General features: G+C 43.1%; 1 protein-coding gene across 1 annotated transcript in view; it reads right to left on the bottom strand.

Annotated features, from left to right (window-relative positions):
* Positions 1-21,965, bottom strand: part of taok3a (TAO kinase 3a) — a 40,357-nt gene that overhangs the window by 13,140 nt on the left and 5,252 nt on the right. Inside the window, 14 exon segments of the mRNA XM_068721037.1 lie at positions 1,161-1,298; positions 3,354-3,551; positions 4,808-4,879; positions 4,882-4,977; positions 9,623-9,697; positions 9,699-9,705; positions 12,008-12,101; positions 12,350-12,441; positions 13,626-13,739; positions 14,228-14,324; positions 15,549-15,594; positions 15,918-16,019; positions 16,784-16,855; positions 19,803-20,036. Of these exon segments, the coding sequence (XP_068577138.1) occupies positions 1,161-1,298; positions 3,354-3,551; positions 4,808-4,879; positions 4,882-4,977; positions 9,623-9,697; positions 9,699-9,705; positions 12,008-12,101; positions 12,350-12,441; positions 13,626-13,739; positions 14,228-14,324; positions 15,549-15,594; positions 15,918-16,019; positions 16,784-16,855; positions 19,803-19,937 (1,338 nt within the window). The 5' untranslated portion in view covers positions 19,938-20,036.

Below are 21,965 nucleotides of genomic sequence, written 5' to 3'. Positions count from 1 at the left end.
ATTAAGATGAATTCTTTGTATTCATTGTCTCACTTAGGAAATTTAGAGTGTCTGTTTTTTGGGGACTGTGGCATGTTTTTATTTCCAACCCTGAAATTTAAAAGGTGTATGCTGGAATTACAGCTCCTATGGATGATGCCGGTAAGATTAACAAAAAAGCAATTTCCAGTAGTATGTGAATACAGATAGAGGCGACCTGAAAAGAAAAACCACCACACAGTGTTGGACTATCAGTGGTTCATGCTCTGATCAAGGACAGTATTAATTCTATGCAACTCAAGGACACACACACACACACACACACACACACACACACACAACACAACACAACACAACACAACACACACACACAACACACACACGTCGTCTTTGCTCATGTGTTCTCATGTCTGGTTTAAGACCCGACAGCAGAAGGGACTCACAATTAAAACCACTGGGTCATGGTTGGGTAAACACACACACAACACACACACACACACCACACACACTCACACTCACACACACACACACACACACACACACACACACACACACCACCACAACTACTTACTAGTTACTAGAGCTGGTTTCCATGACAACAGAAGGGGAGGGAGAGAGAGAGAGAGAGATAGAGAGACGTGGAGAGAGAGAGAGAAAGAATCCCACCCCCTTTATCCCAGGATATAGAGTCAGATCTAAGAATGATGTATGATCAAGTGCAAGAGAGAAAGAAATAAAGGGAGAGGGTGGAGGGAGGGAGGGAGGAGGTAGTGTGAAGCGTAGTGCAAGAGGAGAAAACAAAGGAGAGAAGTGAATGAGTGGAAAGAGAAGCAGAGAAATAGAGACATGTTGCAGAGACAAAGAGCCAAGAGATGGACGGACCGGATGAATAAATATCCACAAAGGAAGTGCTGCTGCTGCTGCTTTTTAGGCGTTTTGAAGGTTGTTCCAACATGGATCCACATCACGTTACTTTAGCGTGGAGACATTACATCACATCCAGACTCAACGATTCACAGCCATGTTTTAACAGTAAGAAACAAGCTGCACACCTGTATGCTGCTGTGGCGTAAACACAACACAGAGAGAGATTGCCATTTCTTTTTGGCATTTAAAGCAAACAAGGTGAAGGGTCCTGGAACCCTTAAAGCACATCTCAAAAAGAGTTTTGTTAAACGTACCAGCGAGGCTGATTTTATGGTGGCAAAGCGGCCCTGGTTCTTGTAGTTTTGGGCCTGGCTGCTCTTGTCGGAGGAGGACGGCCTCAGCCCTTGCAGGTGGTCTCTGTGGATCCCATCGTCCCAGTTGTACTGGTGGTCCTGAGTGAAGCACACACACACACACACACACATACAAACAGCACTGAGAAATGCAAACTGAGCACAAGTCGTCCATTGATCGTCACAGTTGTCATCTTTTAAAACGGGCACTGAAGTGGTTTAAAATCAAACGTAGACGTGACAGATTTAAACACTAAAAACTGCGCTAGTTTCTCTATTTATAACTTTTTGAACAACAAAATTCCCACATTGATTTTAGGCGTACGACGTCTAAACTTCAAAAGGAATCTTACGCATTTGCTAAAACCCGTGTCAACTGTAACCTTTGCAAAAACATGATGAAATGTCAACACCTCCATCCCGCCCCATTCAAAACAATTTCAGGAACCAGGGGACCAGCAGAGTGAGGAGGGAACTTCATCAGCATCTGAAAACAATGTGTGCCACTTTCATTTGTTCCCAGCTCAGCCCCTGAACTTGAATGGCTGTCTGTTCACAAAGTGACATCCTCATTCATGGCACTGTCAAAAACACAAAGAGCAGACGAAGAAAGAGAATGAAAGAGCAGTGACAGCCTCTCTTCACAGATGTTTAGTCATATGAGGGATGTCAGGCATTGTGTTGACCTGTGTGTACTGAATGTATGCATGTCTGTGTGTGTGTGTGTGTGTGTGTGTGTGTGTGTGTGTGTGTGTGTGTGTGTGTGCAGGGTGACAGAGCTGTAAGTGGGGAAACGGTGGGGAGTGTGTGTTGTCGACATGTGTACACGGTCTTTGTTCTCTGGGTGTGAACGGTGTTTGTGATGAACTTGAAGCAATCTGCCAAACAGTGAGGACTGTGTCTGTGGTTTCCATGGTGTCGGGGGGGGGGGGGGGGGGGGGGGGGGGGGGTAACGCATACACTTGAAAATAGTAAGAGAAACCCAGAGGATGTTCGCACGGAGCAATGTGTCTTTTCAATTTTAGAGTGCACAGTTACAGAGGAAGTGATGATACTCATAACACTGCATGTGTTGATTATATTTGCTGTGTTTTTATGTACTAAGATTCTTAGAAACATGGGTACAAGGTATTCTGGCAAAAGTACTACATGACCAATTCAAATTAAAGGACAGTTATTTGGAAGGTAAAAAGTTTTTTCTTGTCTTTAAATCAGACTTTAGCTCCACCAGGGAGGATTTACGTTTGCTGGCGTTTACTTGTTTGTCTCTAAATCAGAAGGAATATTTCAAAAACCTGAATGGAAATCAATGGAGTTTGGTGGACAGATGGGCCTCGCGTGAATGAACAATGGATTGGACTTTTGATTTGTGATCCGGATTTGAGATTTCAGCCATTAGATATTCTTCTTTTTTTTTTTAAACGCTAATCTTTAAATATGGGAATAGGATTAACTCGGACTGAAAATGAATTAGAGCAGTGTTTCCCAAACAGGGGCACATGTACGCGAGGGGGTTACTTCTGCAGCCGTCGGGGAGGGGGGGGGGGGGGGGGGGGGTCAGCTAAAAACATAATCTGGAGTAGAAATTGGTGTGATGCGTATCTGTGGTCACATCCCTATATTAAACTCTTTTGTGTCCTGACAAGACCCACCCTTTTTTTTTTGACCACTCAGTGGGTTCATACAATCATATGGAAGTGCATCACTTAAACCGCTGCCATCAAATCAACTGTAATTGGCTCCAAGAAGCGGAGAATAACTATTATACCGAGGCAAATGCAGCAAGTACAAACATGTCCACGAACAAATAAATCTATTAATAAATGCATACGTTAAAACAAGGTCGAGTTTTAACGTATTTTTTGTCACATGATGTTTGTTCTTTAAGTTAGCAAAACAGCTTCTCTGAGGTTTTACTATGATATTTTGTACAGCGTCGTAAAGTGTTTTTGTAGTAAACGCTTCATTTCAAATGCAGTTTTCAACTAACAGCAACACTTTAAAGGTGCGACGTCGTCATCAGCTGTGAGTCAAGCTCATCTCCTCACACAGAGGATTTCGGGAACTGCTCTCCACTCCCCGGCTCTGGCTTGGCATGCGGTGACCAGTCACCACCTCCCTCCCACCATCCGACACGTCACCCCTGACTTTTACCTTCTTGGTGTGTGGGGAGGACTCCAGGGTGCTGCTGTAGTCCTGGGGGTGCATCATGGTCATGTCGGAGCAGCTGTCGTCCAGCACCTCCTGCATGCTGTTCACGCTGCTGCTCTGGCTGCCCGTGCTGACCGAGGTGCTGGGGATGGAGTGGTTGCTTCCCAGGCTGTTCATCTTACAGCTGGCTGCCTCGCTGTCCTGCAAGGGAACATCCACACATATATTCATAAACACATGCTTCCACAAATCAAGGGCTGCAACTATACACACACACACACACACACACACACACACACACACACACACATACTTCACCCCCAAAACACACACAGGCCTCTCCAAGTTGTCTGCAGTCACCTCAATACAAGGAACGTGTCGTGTTTAATTGTCTAATGTTAATAATGCACATCTGTATGCCTGAGATGTGTTCAGATGAGAAGGCCATATAGGGAGTCGAGCTGCACAGCTTTTAGGTGCAGCAGACATGTGCATGACATATATTAGGATGTTATAATGAGTTGAAGCTGCTGTTCATGCTGCCTCAGGTCAGGTCAACCAAGTGTCAGTGTCAGAGTATAGTGGCTGCAGCTGGAAGGCTCCTGTTTTTGGTGTGATGTAAAAGGGCCTAATGAATGTGAGGAGCCATAAACTGTATTTTTGTCTTCTATTAATCAGTTAATGAGGCCACTTTGAACAAAAGTACAGTATCTGGCTCCTCCCTCTTCGCATCACTTCAGACAAACTATCCTGTTCTGTGACTCTGAGCTCCAGGATAGTAATAAGTGACACAACTCCCTCACTGCAGTGCAACACGGGCGCAATCGATTCATTGTTTTGGTCATTTATCCAGCAGATCTGTCAAAAATATTGTTAGTTCCAGCTTCAGATTTGCTGATTTTCTGGGGTTAATATAATTATAAAGTGAATGTTTACATGGTTGTGAGTGCTGGAAGGACAAAGAAATGTTAAGACGTCAACTTGCACTCCAGAAATTGTGATGGGCATTTGTCAATATTTTCTGATATTTCACAGACCAAGTATTTGATACCTAGTTTTTATTATTGATTAATCTGCTATCATGACTGCAGCCCTTCACTGCTGCATGTAGCCTCTGTCTGTCAGAGCGTCTGCTGCTGTTGCTCCCTGTGAACATACACTGTGTGTGTCTATTGGTACGAACGTTTCTTTCTGTGAGGATAAAGCTGAATTGATTTGGTTTTAGACGAAATCCATGAACACATTTTTTTTTTTTTAAATGACTACAGACTTCACTTTGAGGTGAACAGAATTGAAATAGAGCTCAAAGGATTTCATGGTTTTAACCCCTCGTTCTCCACTCGACTGCTACTCCTGACAAACTCTTTTAAGCTCATCTCCCTGTTATTTCTATTTTAACTGATTTTTTTTTTTTTTTTTTTTACATCAACCCCTCCCTCCTCCCCCCTTCCTCCCACCTCCTCCTCCTCCTGGCTCTCTCCCATTGGTCCGTTGTGTTTCTCCTGGTAGAGGATTCTTCTTCATCTTGCGGGTACTGCAGGTTGTCCAGCTCGCGCACCGCGTCCTTGGTCCTCTGGATGAGGTCGAGGAGGATGCGCGGCGAGCGTTCCCGACGCACAAAATCATGCTGGACAGAGAAGAAGAGAAGACGTTGTTTTTAATATAGTAATCTGATTTAATTCAAGTTTCAACTTCAGCTTTCATACCATACAATTCATGGATGTTAATGACCCCCAAAACAGTGTACTTTAAAAGTTCTTACCTTAAGATAATTGTTAGACTACACATTCAAATAAAAAATCAAAAAACCTATAAATTAAATTATAATTATAGCTTTCTCTGGAAAATAAACAAAAACAGGTTTTCGCTGAATGATGTAAAGTGAATATGATATAAAATGAGTTACTTCTTATTATAGTTTGAAAACATCTCACGGTTGGAGGACCTGAGGTTTTGATATCTGTCTGCTCTTAAAGATCTTACGGACGGTGTTTAAAGGACGTCTGATTTAACAGGTTTGGACTGAACTGCCTTCAACTTCTCTCATCCGGCGCGTTACTTCAACGAGCACCACAACCGAGCCCGTCACTAGAGGGCGCCTGCATGTTGCTCAGCCCGTCCTGGGAGTCCCAGCACTCTTCATCCTCTTGTACACTGAACACATGGGATCTGTGCAAGATTGTCCATAAAAATCAATTTACACAAATACTCTTAATCCTTTTCATTTCAATTAATGAAGTCGTCACTGTTATTTGCCTTGGCACCAAGTTAATGACAGCTTCAAAAATAATGATACAACCATTGAGTAGTAATATGCTGGTAATTAATTGAGAGGTTTCAGTCTTTAAATCAGATTTTTTTTTTTTCTTCGACAAAGCCTACAAACATTAACCTCTCTGGAAAGAAACCTGTATTTATGGTAATAGTTGGAATTTAATAGCAGAATCTTTGGGGCAGAAAAGTATAGAAGAATCCCCAATGAATAAAAACTGGATATTAGAAACATAAAAGTCCTGCAGCAAGAAAGTAAAATCCCAACAAAATAGAAATTACTTATGAAAACATGTTAATTCAATGGTATTTTCTATCACCGTTGTCCACTAAACTCAGGTTGAACTCATTTGGATCACATCTTCAGCTCTACTGTAAGAAGCCAAACCGTCTGTAATTTGATGGGAGGTGTAATTTGGTGGAGGTTGGGGCATTACGCTTTTATGTAATTATCTATTGTGCGTTAGATAACCAGCAGGTCAGTGTGGGTGTGTGGGTCAGGTGAGAATGAGGTGATGAAGATGTGCGGTTTTTTTTAACATATCTATTTAGCATATCTGTACTCTCATCAAGATAAAAATAAAAATAAAAAACACTCTCCTCTCTCTCTCCTGCACTTCCACCCACTCCACACACACACACACACACACACACACACACACACACACACACACACACACACACACACACACACACACACACACACACACACACACACACACACACACACACACACACCTCCCCTTAGTCACTCTCATTCATAAAATATTGTGTGTCTGAAATGTATGCAACCTCAGAGTACAGGACTAAAATATATATAGTGTATAAAAATATTTTAGGTCTATTTCCAGCTCTCTTTCTCCGCGCACCTTCCTCTCCATGTGACAGATGCTGCTGTAATGGGTTCGTCAGGACACAGGGGAAATGACATCACGCTCCGAAAATAGAGACGGGAGTGATTTGTCCCGTTTCCTGACGGACCTACACCAGAGTGTGGGTGGTTGGCCTCCCCCGTCCCGTCGACCGGCCAGAAGCCATCGCCGGGGTTCTTCCTCGTTACGAGGGTTAGCGTTGAGAAGAAAGCGACGGCCTCAGTGCACAACGTAGCGTCTTCTACCAGAAGTCCTGATCCACCCTCAGAGATTTACTCTGTTCGGTATCAGCAATGTGCGATGTTAAATGCAGTACATCACATATTATTATTACATTCTGTTGTATATATTAAGATGATCATTCATGTGTATGAATGATAAACATTAGGTTTATTATTTAAGTTGTTTAGGTCATAAAATTGACTTCTGCCTACTCCTTTATGAACAAATATTAATTTATTTAGTTTATTTTGAGTTTGCTGTATATAAAACGTTTTGGGCTCCCCACTTTGCTTGATGTGTTAAAGGGATAGTTCAACATTCGGGGAAATACACTCATTCTGTTTCGTGCCGAGAGTTAGACGAGATAAATCGATATGGCTGGAGCCAGCGTCTGGTTAGCTTAGCTTAGCATAAAGAGTGGAAACAAGGGGGAACAGCTAGCATGGCTCCGCTGGATCCACCTACGGATAGCGTCAATCTTGTCATCTGACTCTCTGCAACAAAACATATTGACTGAAAATGGATTTTGATAATGGATTTATCATTTGAGTCGCACATCAAGGAAAATGCCATGCACTGGTTCCAGCTTCTCAAAAGTGAGGATTTGCTGCTTTTCTGTTTTAGATTATTGTGAATGAATAATCTTTGGGTTCTGGACGGTCGGACAAATGAATCAATTATAACACATCCTCTTGTGCTGTGGGAAACTGTTGTGTTGCACTGGAGATATCTGTGGTTTGTGGTTAATTTAAAAAAAAAAAAAAAAAAACGAAAACCAAACAACCCAGAGCTATTTTTTAACCGTTTCAACTGTACATATTATTTTGCTGAAACGCACTTATGGGAGCAGGTCATTATTATATTATTTCATTATTTGCATAATTGCTATTCTTCTAAATGAGGTATACAGGGAGCAAGATGGTTTAACCTGAAGCCAGAACACTGATAGCTCAAGGCCCCCAGATTAGTGACCTGATTTCCCCTTTAAAGAGCTTGGGGGGCGTGTGCCTGTGTCTGTGTGAGTGCACTGAAAGAAAGAGTCATTTTGTGTGTGTCTGAGAAGAGAAAGTGGGGTATTAATCATAAGCTAACACCCCACCCCCCCCAAGCCTTCACTATAAAGCAGCCCCATCCACACTGATCTCAAGTCTGTTTGGTACTTATCCCTCTTTAATGTGGGTTTTTGTTTTTTTTTTGGCCAGGATTTAGGTCAGGGGGTGTTGGGGAAAAGCGAATCCCAGTCTAAAACGTCGAAGCTATCCAGAGCACCGTTAATTAGCCGCTACCTAACTTCACAGCCTCGGGTGGGGCAGGTGTGACAACGCCCCCCCCCCTGAAGCTCCCGCACTGTGCAGCGTCCTCGCCAAGAACGTTAAACTCTTAGCGGGCCAATAGGATTACCTGTTGGTCACACAAACAGAAAGATCAACCCCTCAATTAGAGCGCAACACAACGAATGTATGCGGATAAACGCTGAGTAAGTTCTTTGTGTTTCAGTCGGGTGTTGGCCTGGCCGCCGTGGAGGATGTTAAACATATTTTTGACCAAATACTCACGATATGGATATTACGACGATGTTGTAGGGTTGACCGTTGGCGCTTTTACTTAATATTTACACGGTGAGATCTTTGATGAATGATCATCAGTAATGTGGCTACAATGATTAAGAGGGTAAATAATAGAATATAATAGAATTGTCTTTACTCTAGTGCAGCCTTTTAAACCAGGAGAAGACAACACTGTGCGATATGAACGATATCCAAAATCTACGACTGATCTCATACCAATATAATAGTGATATATTGCACAGACCTGTGCAGGATAGCTAAAAAATGCAATTATTAAAGGCTGACTTTATGATTTTTAAATCTTTATTTTATGGGAACAGTTAGACTTTTATTTGAACGATAACAGTGGAGAGGGACAGGCTGGGAGGGAGGGTGACATGTAACATCATTATCTTAATATTTGAATTAGCATTTATCTTTATCTTGGATATAGCAGTTTAACACACAAATCTTACGAAAAGGACTCTTACTAGTACTTCAGAGAAGTAAGTCGACAATTTTTGGGCAAAAACGTTCTATAAGTCGTATAAAAAAACAAAAACGTGAGGTTTTTTCATGTTTCGTTTGTCTCTATGCATAAACAGAAACATTTGACTGTTTTGTACTTCCTTGTTTTGAAATGTTGCCTTTTGTCTTGTTTTAAATATCTGAGTTCAATGCATAAGATGGAGCGCATTTATGTTGTCAACCGAGCACAATTGTGTATGTGGTGTGGATGAGTTGTGGGATTAGGGTGGCGAGGTTTGTATGTATATTTTGTATCTTGTTTAAGAAATAATTAAATAAAAAACAGTTAATCAGAAAAATAACGGGGCACCTGGTGATGTAGGGGTTAAGGCAGCAAACATAAACCCCAACATCAACTTTTATTGCATCTCTCTCTCTCTCTCTCTCTCTCTCTCTCTCTCTCTCTCTCTCTCTCTCTCTCTCTCTCTCTCTCTCTCTCTCTCTCTCTCTCTCTCTCTCTCTCTCTCTCTCTCTCTCTCTCTCTCTCTCTCCCTCCCTCCCCCCCACTTCCTGTCATCTCTTTAATGTCTTACTATCAATAAAAGGCAGAAAGTGCCAAAAAGATGATGTGAAAGCAGGAAATACATGCAGCTGTATGGAGCCCTTAAGGGCCGTGGCTACGAGGCACGGCAACAACAAACAGAGCTACAACAAAAGAAGAAGAAGAAGAAGCGAGAGAGAATATGCAGTTCTCAGCTTGAAGACACTGTGTGTATGCTTGCGTATTAGGGAGTCGTGGGTGGGTGGGAGTGACTCATCCACATGGCTCAGGGACTGAGTGAGACAGGAAGTGAGGTCACAGCTGGAGGGATTACAGAGGAAGCCCACTCACTCGTAGCAGCTCCCCCGAGGAGGGTCTGTCCTGAGGAATTTTCAGTAGGCAGTAGTCGACAAAGCTCCGGAAGGGGGTCAGACCTGGGTGAAGAGAACAGCGAGGGAGTGAGTTCTCAGTCAGACATATTTAAATAAGAATAACTTAAGCAGAAATAGCAGTGACAATCTAATTATAGGCTGCCTTCAGCCACACCTGACTGTCAATGAATGTTTAACTCGATGAGTAATCCTCTGTCCTGTGTGTTTATCGTATCAATGAATTAAACCGGAACAATCCTATCTAATCTCTTAGTGCATCCCTATGTATGAACCATATATGGATTATGTAAATATGTGGCGCAATATGAATATAGGAGCCACTGGAGCTGTGACACTGACTCTGATCTAAAAATATCCTCATGAAAACACAGCATATGTATCACTGTGTGTTTGGATTGCCAACATTAAAGTAAAACGGGGCGCTATTTAAGATTTCGGGGTCATTGTAAGTGCACCCATCCACCTCCTCCTCAACATCTAACGTCCTCTGTGGATCGCCGAGGTCCATGAGTGCACTTTTATGTCATGCCCAATGTGTGTGTTCAGCGTGGCCTCGTGTTCTGAAGTTACACTACACAGCCGATGTCTCTACTAGTCTCATCTGGCGGGATGTTGCTAACGCCTCGGGGCCGCTGGAGCTCCTCCAAAAATACCACAACCCTGCGCCGCCCCACACAGTCGCTCGCCTCAGCGGCATGCTAGAAAAAAAAAAAACCACGTTAATTTCACAACTTCCGTTCTCCATGCAGTCACAGGCAGCAGATTCCAACTAAGAAGACTCCACCTGCCTCGTGTTTCTGATATATGCTCTCTTTTAAAAAGGTGTAGAAATGAGCACAGTTGGGGTTTTTCTGGGTTCAGGAATGTCTTCAGGCTGCAGGTAGAGAACCACTTACAGCCTCTCGCCTCGGCCCGTGCAGAAGACACAAGATTCTTGCAACACACAAGCAAACTCCAACACGACTCTGCATGCTTAGGACCAAACACACGCCTCGCTTTCATACCACAGGGGTGAAAGCACAGAAGAAGATCACGAAAAGGTAAATTACAGGGAGAACATCAAACAAAGGGTTAATATTTGATGAGTGTTGTTCCCCCCCCACCCCCCACCCCCCATGAGAGTCGCACCTCACATGCAAAGTGTGAGTGGTGGCTTCAGCAACTCAGAGGATCGGTGGAATATTTGCTGACTTCCTGCTAGTAACCTTTTAGATCACCTACTTCTCTACATTTACACAGCTGTCCTCTTTTCCACTGTGTGAAATATGTTGACCTCATCTCATACTAAATCCCTTCATTCCTTACACTTTTATCTCCAGGTTTGTGCTAGCAAAATAATAATGTGGAGGAGGATGGCATATTTACTGCTTCGTTGTGTACACTGTGTGTGTGTGTGTGTGTGTGTGTGTGTGTGTGTGTGTGTATATATGATGGGTATGGTGGCTAGCTTAGAGCATACAGTAAGTGTTAACGTTAATGCTCCAGCTGGCCCAAATAACTTGTTTATAAAATAATTAATCTTCCTAAATTGGAGTCCCCCAAGCCACAATGTCATGATGTTATGAATATAAAAATAAATAAAAAGTTTAATCAGTTTTATTCATTTAAAAAGGTGCTCGTCAACCATGTGGGTGAGACGCTGTTGCAAAGACACCGCTGAGAGCTTTTTAAAACCTGCTGGCCTAAATCAAATTGTTTAGTTTTGTTTAATGTCTGGAAGGACCGTCTCTGGAGAATCTATTAGCGTCCACAATCATAAGCTGTGATGCTGAGAACAGCAAGAAAAAAAAAAACATATTGGCTCTTTTCCCGTAATACATTTAGAACAAAGAAACACCCTAGTTAGTATGGCAAACGCAAGAAAATGTTTGAACTATTAGAATAAAATTAGAATAATCACACTGCTTTTGTTTTATGTTGATATACATGAAACTTTGCCTTACAGCCCAGCAGGAATGCTGCGGTATTTACACAGTATTACTTTAGGAGAGGTTTCCAAGGCAATTACATAAGAGACTTAAGAGTGTGACCTCGCACAAGGCCTGTTGCAGGGATCATAGGTCGGGCAGATTAACACAGGGATGTCTTACCCTGACTGAGCCCGGATCGGATTGGGTTTTAATGTTCACAGCTGAGTGGAAGTATTGTATCACCAGTTTCACTGGATTTTCTTGGTTTGTGGAGGATTTTTTGGGATTTTGTAGTGTGTCAGTTTGACTGATCACATATTGGACAGCATTCTGCAAAGACGAAGCTTTTTTATAATTAAAAGGATTAAAAAGAAAAAAAGAAAAGAAAAAAAATCACTGAATGGTAATATTTGGGAGGTTCGTTTTCAACTCACCACTCATTGGACTGTAGCGTGGGAGAGTCGTTCTGTGCGATGTGGTATAAGGCACTCATGGCATTCATGTTGAACAAGGGTGGTTTGCGCTCCGCTGAAATAAGAAAAGAGGGCGAGAAGTCAGAGATAGATGGAGAAGAGTGATGATTCAGAGCCAAATTTACACAAATCGCCAGTCAGCTTCTCCTCTAATGAGGCAGATTCAAGGTCTCAAAAGCATGCAGGAACAAATAAGATGTTTTCATGTCCTCCTGTTTCACAAATCATTTAAAGTCAGCTTAACTTTCGAACTTCATGGGCCTATGAATGCATCCTTTGACCAGTAGGTAGATGAACGCTCACCCAGTTCAATACAGGTGATCCCCAGGGACCAGATGTCCACTTTCCCCTCGTACTGACCCTCGTCCATGGCTAGGATCACTTCCGGGGCCATCCTGAGGACATGCAAATGCACACAGGCACGCATAGTTTAAGTATGGGGGGAAAAAATCCATGAAAATGTTATAATCTGGTAAGCCTCTCAGAGCTTTTAAAGACTCTGGTGTGCTGTGATAGCAGCTCAGTTTTAGGAAAATGTGAGTGTGAGTGGGACAACTTGTGTGTGTGTGTGTGTGTGTGTGTGTGTGTGTGTGTGTGTGTGTGTGTGTGTGTGTGTGTGTGTGTGTGTGTGTGTGAATTTAACAGAACAAGTGAGACGAACTTGTGTGCTGCTGGCTTTTGGCATGGTGAGAGTCCATCACTGGTCCAGCTGTTTATGTAATGACTTTCATTCACCAACAAAGCTGCATGAAGTGTGTGAGTGAGTACTATGGTGCGTAAGCTAGAGCTGAGGATTTCTATATGAGAAGCAAACAACAGAGGACATCACAGTAGCTTCTGTTAACAATATAGAACAGAGAGGTTTGAGTGTCGGGAAAAGTCCTTTTCCGACCGGTGCGAGTCTCTGCCGCTCTGTCCTGAGAATTTCTCGTCAGCTGATCTTCCGATCTGCCATTCAAGTGGCAGTTAACATCAAAGTTTGTCCAAAATTTCATCACCTCATCATTTTATCCTATAAGACATTTGTGTGAAATGGTCATGATTAGCATATGTATTCTTAAGTTATGGCCAAAAACACGTTTTATGAGCTAACAGTGACCGTAACCCTTTGACTACCAAAATCAAATCCCTTCATTCTTGAGTTCAAGCGGACTTTAGAGCCAAAGTCGAAGAAATTCATCTCCAGCTTTTCCTGAGCCATCGCGTTCACAAGCATAGGTTGCACAATAGGACGTAGAAACCTGAAAAATATGATTCCTCGGGCAACCGCTGTCATCAACGCATAAAGAAATCCTATGATTTATGAGGTTGGCTTCAGGTTTCAAAATGAAAAGAAAATAACTGACAGCCTGAAGGCAAACAACATGAAGAGCACGTTACAAAGACAGACGATAAAGCAATAAAAGCGGAGAAGTTGTGCAAAACAGTTATGCAATTTCTATGAAAAAGAAAGCAGACACAAAATATTTATGTTCAAGCTAGTCTCCTCGACACATGCAGTGGTGTGGTGTGTGGTCTTCTGTGTTGTGCCCCCACCATATATATATGTGTGTGTGTGTGTGGTCCTGTTTATACTCACCAGTAAGGTGTTCCCACAAAGGAGTTGGCAGGTGAGGCAATGGAGGCAGAGCCAAAGTCGGCCAGTTTGACCTGACCCAGCTCCGTCAGCAGGATGTTACCAGCTTTCACATCTCTGCAGGAGGAGGGGGGGGAGGGGGGGGGAGAGACTGTGAGCATATATAATCATGGCAGCCAAAGGATCTATAATGCATTATGCTTTACCATCGGACTTGACGAAGTGGTCACTGGTGCAGTGTATTTATAGATGTGATATGTTTATTTCAATGGGCTTTATGTCTTTTTAAAAATCCTGAAATGAGCCCTGTGACGACACGGCACAATCAAAAATGATTCATGCAGCCCCATCATTGGATGCTAATCATATTTTGACCGCCATAAAAGATGATATTGTGGACACCGGTGAGACGGGAGGGTTGTTACCTCCTCACAGTGAAGGAGGAAACGCACAGAGATGAGGTTTTACAGCTTAATGAGTAAACGCTGCAATAAAGGGAGAACATGAGCGTCTCTCACCTTATCGTCCGTCTTATCGTGTTTTTGCTTTAGTCGCTTTATGTTCCTGATGGGAAATGTGTGGGGCCAGGAAACAAAGTCACTCACCTGTGAATCATATTATGGGAATGTAGGTAAGCCAGTCCTAGCAAGGCACCATGGGTAATGGCAGCAATTTCCATCTCTTGCAGCGGTTTCTTGTGAACTTGGGGAGAAATTGGTAGAGTGGAGATGAGTAGGATCCCTCTAAAGACTTAAAGTATATAACAATGAACTGTACAAGTTCTCCACAAATACCTTCAGAATTAATAAAGCATTTGCATAAAGTTATGAAGTGTAAACTTCATGCAAGATCAAAGTCCCAAAACATCATAGTTTTAGTACTAAAAAAATACACCCATCTGTCCCGCTGATACAGCAGTGGGAAAGTATTCCACCATATGGATAACATGGGCTCCTAAGCGGACTCCCTGTGGACTGTTGCAGTGACAGGGAGACTGCCTGCCAAAGCAAAAGGTCACAGCAGAACTCAAAAAGTCCCAAAAACAGGCCAGAGCCAACTGTCACGACTACGGGCACACACACACACACACACACACACACACACACACACACACACACACACACACACACACACACACACACACACACACACACACACACACTTAAAATAACACACTAGGTCCAGCTTAGGGACGCTTAGAGGATGGACAGTTAAGGAGGTTACAAAAAAATGGGAAATGTTTTTTTGTTTTTTTTAAAAACAAGTAGTTAAGCTAGACACTAAATCCAAGTAACATTGACATGTTCCATCTGTATGAATCCTGTGAATCAAAGTGCTGTGTGAGGACATGTATGGAGGACTTTGTGTTTTTTCTCTTATTTTTTTTGAGTAAGGTTCACGTCTAAATCATGTCAAAGAGCCGCAGGAAACAGCCAGAGACAGAAGATGAGGCTTTAAGGGTTTAAGAGGTAAATGCAGCAATCGTATAGCAGGCAGTTCCTCATCTAGAAAGTCTGGCAAAACCTCATGAAGTCATCTGGACTGATGTTCATATTCAGCTACTGAGAAGGAAAACCAGGTATATTAATACATACAGAGAGAATAAGTCTACTGTGGTCAACTAAAGCTAACTAATGAACATGTTAGATGTCGTTTGTTTCACCCAAACGGAAAAACAAGTCTTAAGTTTTTTTTAAATGGGGTTTCCCCCCCGTTTTGAATGTTCATGAATCATAACATATACTGTATAATATTTGTAGGCTGACTAAAAGGTAAAGATTTTAAACATATAAAAGAAAGTGTAAACGTGTGTGTGTGTGTGTGTGTGTGTGTGTGTGTGTGTGTGTGTGTGTGTGTGTGTGTGTGTGTGTGTGTGTGTGTGTGTGTGTGTGTGCGCGCACATTCAACACAAATATATACACTTACCCTCTAGTAAATCTGATGCGGAGCCCAGGCAGTACTCCATCACCAGCTGAAACAGAATACAGTCACAGCTGAATAACTTACCATTCTCACGGTGCGTCAAATATCCTTAAGAAAAGCTTCAGGTCACGTTTGTGAATACTTATGAAATTAATCTCTAAAGCAAAGGGATCACAGTGTGTCTGCGATGGAGGTGGTACTGATTAGGACAGTAGGAAAACACAGCTACTAGTAGGATACGAAAAATGAATAAAAAGACAAAAGAGGTAAGAATTCAGACAAAGAGGACGGGAAGAAAAAGATAAACAAACCATGTTGCAAGACTGAAACAAAGAGTGGAACAAAGGGAGATGTGGACACGGATCCACTAACCCAGGCAGTGTTGTCTTTCAAGTAGCAGCCTTTGTACTCAATCGTGTTCGGGTGTCGCAGCTGTCCCAAAAACTTGACCTCCTTAATGATGTCCTGCCACTTCTGCCGAAAAACAGAATCAGACACACAGATGGTTTACGCACTGCAGGTACAATCACAGGCACACTTAAGTGGGAACTGCCGGGACTTTGATTGCACCGGTGCAGCTGGCTTCACTGTAGTAACCACTTCAACAGGTATTATGAACTTTATACATCTGTTACCGCCGTGTATAGACGGACAGGAGGGGGGGGGGGGGCTTTCAAATAGCCCTGCACAAAGAGAAACGAGAAACGCGGGAATAAAATGCAAAAAATTGAAAGCTCGCTCTCAGAGGAGGAGGAGGAGGAGGAGACGAGAGCCTCAGCTAGTTGGGAACATTCTGACAACGTCATGCAAGAGCCCTCACATAAAACCATCACTCAACGGATTATAAGAAGAAAGTTTACCAAAGCACAGAGATGCGGCCTCGAGTCTAGATGGAGAGTAAGCAGTGATCACATAGGATGCCTTCTGAAACATGCTGGAGTGTGAGCTTTGTTTCAGTGCTTGAGGGAGGCCCATGTTTCTATTTCTATTTTTCCTATTGCCCACGTTAGTATTTATTTCTACCAATTTTCTAACATTCTTTTTGTCCCTTTAGGGTCACTAACCACTAAAAAACAAGACATCTCACAGTCTCACGAGTCTGTGGGTGAATATAATTAGAGAGGGACTTTTAGCACGTGGAGCTCTTGTTCTCACCGTTACTGGATTAGAGAAAATGAAAAATGAATGTCATCTGACTGTGGGCCGACCAAATGTGTGAGTGAGGCAGTCTTCCTTACTTCGGTAGTCTGCTTGCCATTATAGGACATCTTTTTGATGGCCACCACCTCGTTGGAGTAGGAGTTACGTGCCTGGAGAAGAAAAACAGGGAGGTCAGATTGAGGTAGTTTTGTACATTTTACGCATAAATAAAAAAAATTTAAAAAAAAAAGAGACAGACAACTCTCACAAATACACAAGCAGTAATCCTCTCTCAAGACATCACAGGGCGCTTTTTTAAGTCCCCTGGCAATTACACTATAAAAAGAATATGGCATAAATAAATGAGGATCTGACACACGTTGATATAACACACTGGCTATAAAAGTTATGTAATTGCTGTCGGAAGGATCCACATTCCTGAAAAAATGTTAAATCTCTACATTACGTTTCACACATTTTTACAAAAGCGTCACATGCAGTATTGTGCTATACTGAAAATACTAACAGGGTGATGCAGCAGGGAATAGATCAATCAAATTGAAAGAGGAATGAACGCTTTACTTTTACCTCCCTATTTAGCATTTATAAGCACTATCACTAAACATGTAATAGAATTGTCATTCACTGTGTTTATACACCAGCCCACAGAAGGGGTTAAAGTTAGAAATACATTCATAAAAACATATTTCTCTTTACACCTACGTTATAGTGTGTTATAAACCATTTTTTAAATGATTATATACTTATGAATGCCAAATAGGGGTTTTAAAGTAAAGTGTTACTAACTCATGTACGCCTTAAGGGTGATCCAGATGTGAGCCGGGTGAGTTCGGTGCACGCAAAGCGTCATAATGCCTGAGTGATACGGCAGAAACAGATTCTCTCATTTGAATTTAAACATATTTCCGGCTGATCAAAGCACTCAGCGACGTGATTAGGGGAAGCCTGCAGGTAAGTGATATGTGGTTGTTCTGCAGCTCCTGTTGCTGCTCCAGTTGTCTGAGCACATCCACATGCCCGCGCTAAACCCGTGGTGTTAACCTCAAAGGCATTTGGCCTTAGGAGCAGCAACGCTGCAGCTCAGCCTAAGCCCTTATCTCCGCTTCATCCCACTTTCAAATGAATGGGAATTTCATGTTGAGATTCAAATGGAATTACAGTAACAGCAGGCAGTGGAGTATACCCATTTGATTCTCTTTTTTTTTTTCCTGATTCATCTGAACCCTACGATTGCCTGTCAGTTCATGCATAATAGTCGTTCCCTCTGGTGTGACGTATGGATGGCTGTATAAGAGAGGGGGGAAAAAAAAGTCATGTAACGCTGAAATATTGAAATACATTCAGGCTAATTGTCATTGCAGAAGAAAGGGGATGCATCAATAATTACAAGAGGCTAATTCGTTCAACATGCACTATACAGTAGTGCTCTGTGTGTGTGTGTGTGTGTGTGTGTGTGTGTGTGTGTGTGTGTCTGCCCAGCATGGGGAATTTCCCCTTGTACTCTTCTATAATGGAGTTCCTCCTTAATCTTAACATGCATACACTATGGGTGCACATGCAACTCTATACATTTTATTGGCTGTGCGTGCATATTCAATAACACAAATATGCACGCATTTACAAAAAGGACACACTGTGCCACTGTACCTTAGCGTGCACTCAACGAGCTGCTGTTATCTTTCAGAGTTCTAGTGTTTACTTACTGAATGTTAGATAATACAACCAGATCAAAGTACTGTAAAAGCTCAGCTTATCGTTGGCGTTTTTGTTATAACAGCAGGATAACCGCCGTCATCGGAGGGTGTTATATGCTACATGCATGCTTGAATATTTTGTTAGCAGATCAGTCATTTCAGTGTGTAAACTTTGAAGGAAATGTGTTTTATTTCCTGCTAAAGCTGCTCGGGCTAAGAGCTAAAGCTAATACCAGTTGTAATGCGGACAGCAGAAGTGTGTCAGTGAGCACATCAGGGCAGGATTTAGACGCACTCTGGAGCCCGACAGCCAGACGGACATGGGAACCAGGGTTACTAGTGATGTACTGAGGCTGTGTGTGTGTGTGTGTGTGTGTGTGTGTGTGTGTGTGTGTGTGTGTGTGTGTGTAAAAATGACATGGCAGGGAAGAGGACGGTAAAACCCTGCGAGCCAAGAATATCCTGCCCCACTATGGACAGCCTCTGTTTTTCTATACCAAGAAAACAGCTGTGTGAGGAGGGAGGGAGGAGGCTTATCGCCCCCAGCCCTGCATCTGGAGGAGAGGAGAGAGGAGAGGAGAGAGGAGAGGAGATGACGAGACTGAAAAGAGACGCGCTATATCTTCAACCCCCTTTCCACGCAGCTTTAGAATCAAAGGCTTGAGGAGTAATTAGCGATGATGAGATTAATAAGAAAGGCGACAGAGAAAGTGCGAAGAGGGAATCTGTCTCTACTTAATTGCATTCACTGAGCCGTAATGCAGCGGGCTACACTTATAACACGTGTACAAATCAATGAATCGATAAGGGGGGGGCACCTAGCTCATAAATAAATCAGAGCGATACTCTTGTATTAATAATCAGCACGTAGTAAAGGGCTGAGAGTGCCTTGCTTAATGGTAGTAGTAAGTATATTAAATGGTCCAGCCCGACATTCACACGCTGTCTTTCTTTCTACAATGAACTACGAAACTCAAGCTCAATTGATGATACATTTCTCCACTACATCTTAGTTTTATTACTCCTACAAGATAACTTTAACCAATAACTTCCAAAACGTTTCAAGGTCCGGTCATATTCAATCGATGAACTTTGGATGAACAGACTTGCAGCGCAGTCAAATAGTGCTGAATATGATTGGGTGAGATATGGTCGATACAGAAGTCAATGCCTGACAGAAACTTTTGTTGTTCCAAGATCCGAAATGTGTTGACAATGCGGCCATGACAGCAGCTTTTCCTTCAATACACAACGTCCTCTATTGAGATTTGCTCAACGTAGGACGTTCGCGGAGCGGTTAACTTCCAGTTTAGATGAGGTCCTTCATTCCGCGTTCAAAAACTCTCTCAACAAACCTTCGTGGCTTGTGGAAAAGTACAGGAAATGGTGCAGTGGCACTTACAAAGTAGACGGCCCCGAAGCTGCCATGTCCGATCTCGTGCAGGTCACAGAAGACATCCTCGGGGTCATCTTTGAAGAAGAGGTCGGCCAGCTCGGGGTCCTTCGGCACTCCTTTCCGTGTGGACGACGGCATCATGGGCTGGACATGAGCTAGGCGCCGGGGACGACGCTCACATACACACTACTGCTGCCGCCGCCAGATGTCCACGACGGGCCCGGCATTGGCCAGCTAGACCTGGGAGACAGAACGGACATGTGTTGCCTTCAGGTTATCAAGATTATATTCAATTTAACACTTAAAAACAAAAACCTAAAAGACATCACTTCCTGTGGTGCAAGAGAATTTGAACCTGAACCAAGTAAGCAAATATTGAAACTATTTAAACAGCATGTAGAGTGATTTACTATTAATATAATCAGTATTGTATTAATTGCTAATTCCATGCATGCTAAAGCATAACACTGACACAAACACTATGCTGGTCACTGATACCTGGAAACATCCAGACACTGTTTGAGCTAATATTACTTCACAGCCCCTTCGAAGAATATCCACATTCATGTCTGTTTGTGTGTGTGTGTGTGTGTGTGTGTGTGTGTGTGTGTGTGTGTGTGTGTGTGTGTGTGTGTGTGTGTGTGTGTGCCTGCCTGCCTTTCTATTGTGCACTTGCGTGGACACAAGACCGGAAAAAAAGACAGTCATACGATGACGACTAGCTGTCTAGTCCTGCTGCTCATCCAAGTCACAATCACACACACACACACACACACACACACACACACACACACACACACACACACACACTTTACAGCTGAGTCACTGATGCATCATTTCCACACATGCACAAAGTGTAACAGTTGCTTGCGTGTGTGCAGACACACACACACACACACACACACACACACACACACACACACACTAAATGTTTTGTATCACAAGGCTGCAGCCAGGCTGTGAAGCGTGTACGCATCCTGGACACCCTGCTCCAGTTAGCTTCACTGCACATGCATCTCTCACACACACACACACACACACACACACACACACACACACACACACACACACACACACACACACACACACACGCCATCCCTCTTCATCGCTCTCTCTCTCTTTTTTCTCTCTCCACCATGAAATCTCTGTGCACACCGACCAGATGCAGCAAGCAAAATCTGGCTCCAAAGGCCAGCCCCACACAGAGGGAGCTGACGTACAGGCAGAGGCAGCAAGACACACAGGCGCACAGGCCAAGACACTAAGCATCAGCATCATCCTAATCCCCTGCTCTTAAAGGGATCCAAGTCATCACACCCACTCCAAAAATATCAGTCTTAAAGGCAAAGTCCCGGGCCCTCGGTTCTATGGCACCAGATGTAGAAACAACTTTGGGAGGGATTGCTTTCGGTGAGACTATTGAACAATGACCCGATCCTAAATTGTTCTCCAAATCGCAATGCGATGGTTGTATTTTGATGCTGGTTATTTGTTACCCTGTGAAGTATAGAGAGGAAGAAACGGGTGATCATTTAACTTTGGGAAAAAAAACGAAGCTTTGTGGTGGCTGTGAGGGGGCGATGAGCATCAAAGTTGGGACTATATAATCAGGGATTTATTTTTTTCGAGGCATCAAGCCAACCTGCTGCCAACTACAAAGCTTCCATAACATAACATCACAGCATTGGGAATGGCGGCCCGCTGTACTGTAGCCTGACTAAAGTCAATTTCATGGCTTTGATTCCTCTCTAAGAATGCCCCGGCACAAGCTCGGAAATGGAAACCACCACGTAAACAACAGGCACGGTTTCAGTTCACCCGCTTACATAATGCGAAAGATCACATATACAGGCTCGTATGCTTGTTGCCTGAAGGCGTCTCTTGATCGCCGAGGCATTTTTTTGAGAAGCGCGACGGCTTTCGGCCGAGACCTCCGCGGCTGTGATGGAGGTGTGACGGATGACGGATGAACTGTAGAGTGCAGCAGAGCAATGCGGCGGTATGCATACAACCTGTAGGTTCACGGTTACTAGCAGTTCAATGAAAAACCACTTAGTGACACTGCTACTACGTGTTCTCCTCTGTGCTTGAAGGCTGTCATTAGATGCTTCGTGTAATTCTCGTTCTTCAGATCAATGGACTCTTTTAGCACTGAAAGTTTGCTCGTTT

Source organism: Cebidichthys violaceus, unplaced genomic scaffold (assembly GCF_023349555.1).
Source record: "Cebidichthys violaceus isolate CVI_PGR_0920_01 unplaced genomic scaffold, fCebVio1.0.p SCAF_26, whole genome shotgun sequence".
Lineage (NCBI taxonomy): Eukaryota > Metazoa > Chordata > Actinopteri > Perciformes > Stichaeidae > Cebidichthys > Cebidichthys violaceus.
This window is presented reverse-complemented; position numbering and strand designations above follow the sequence as displayed.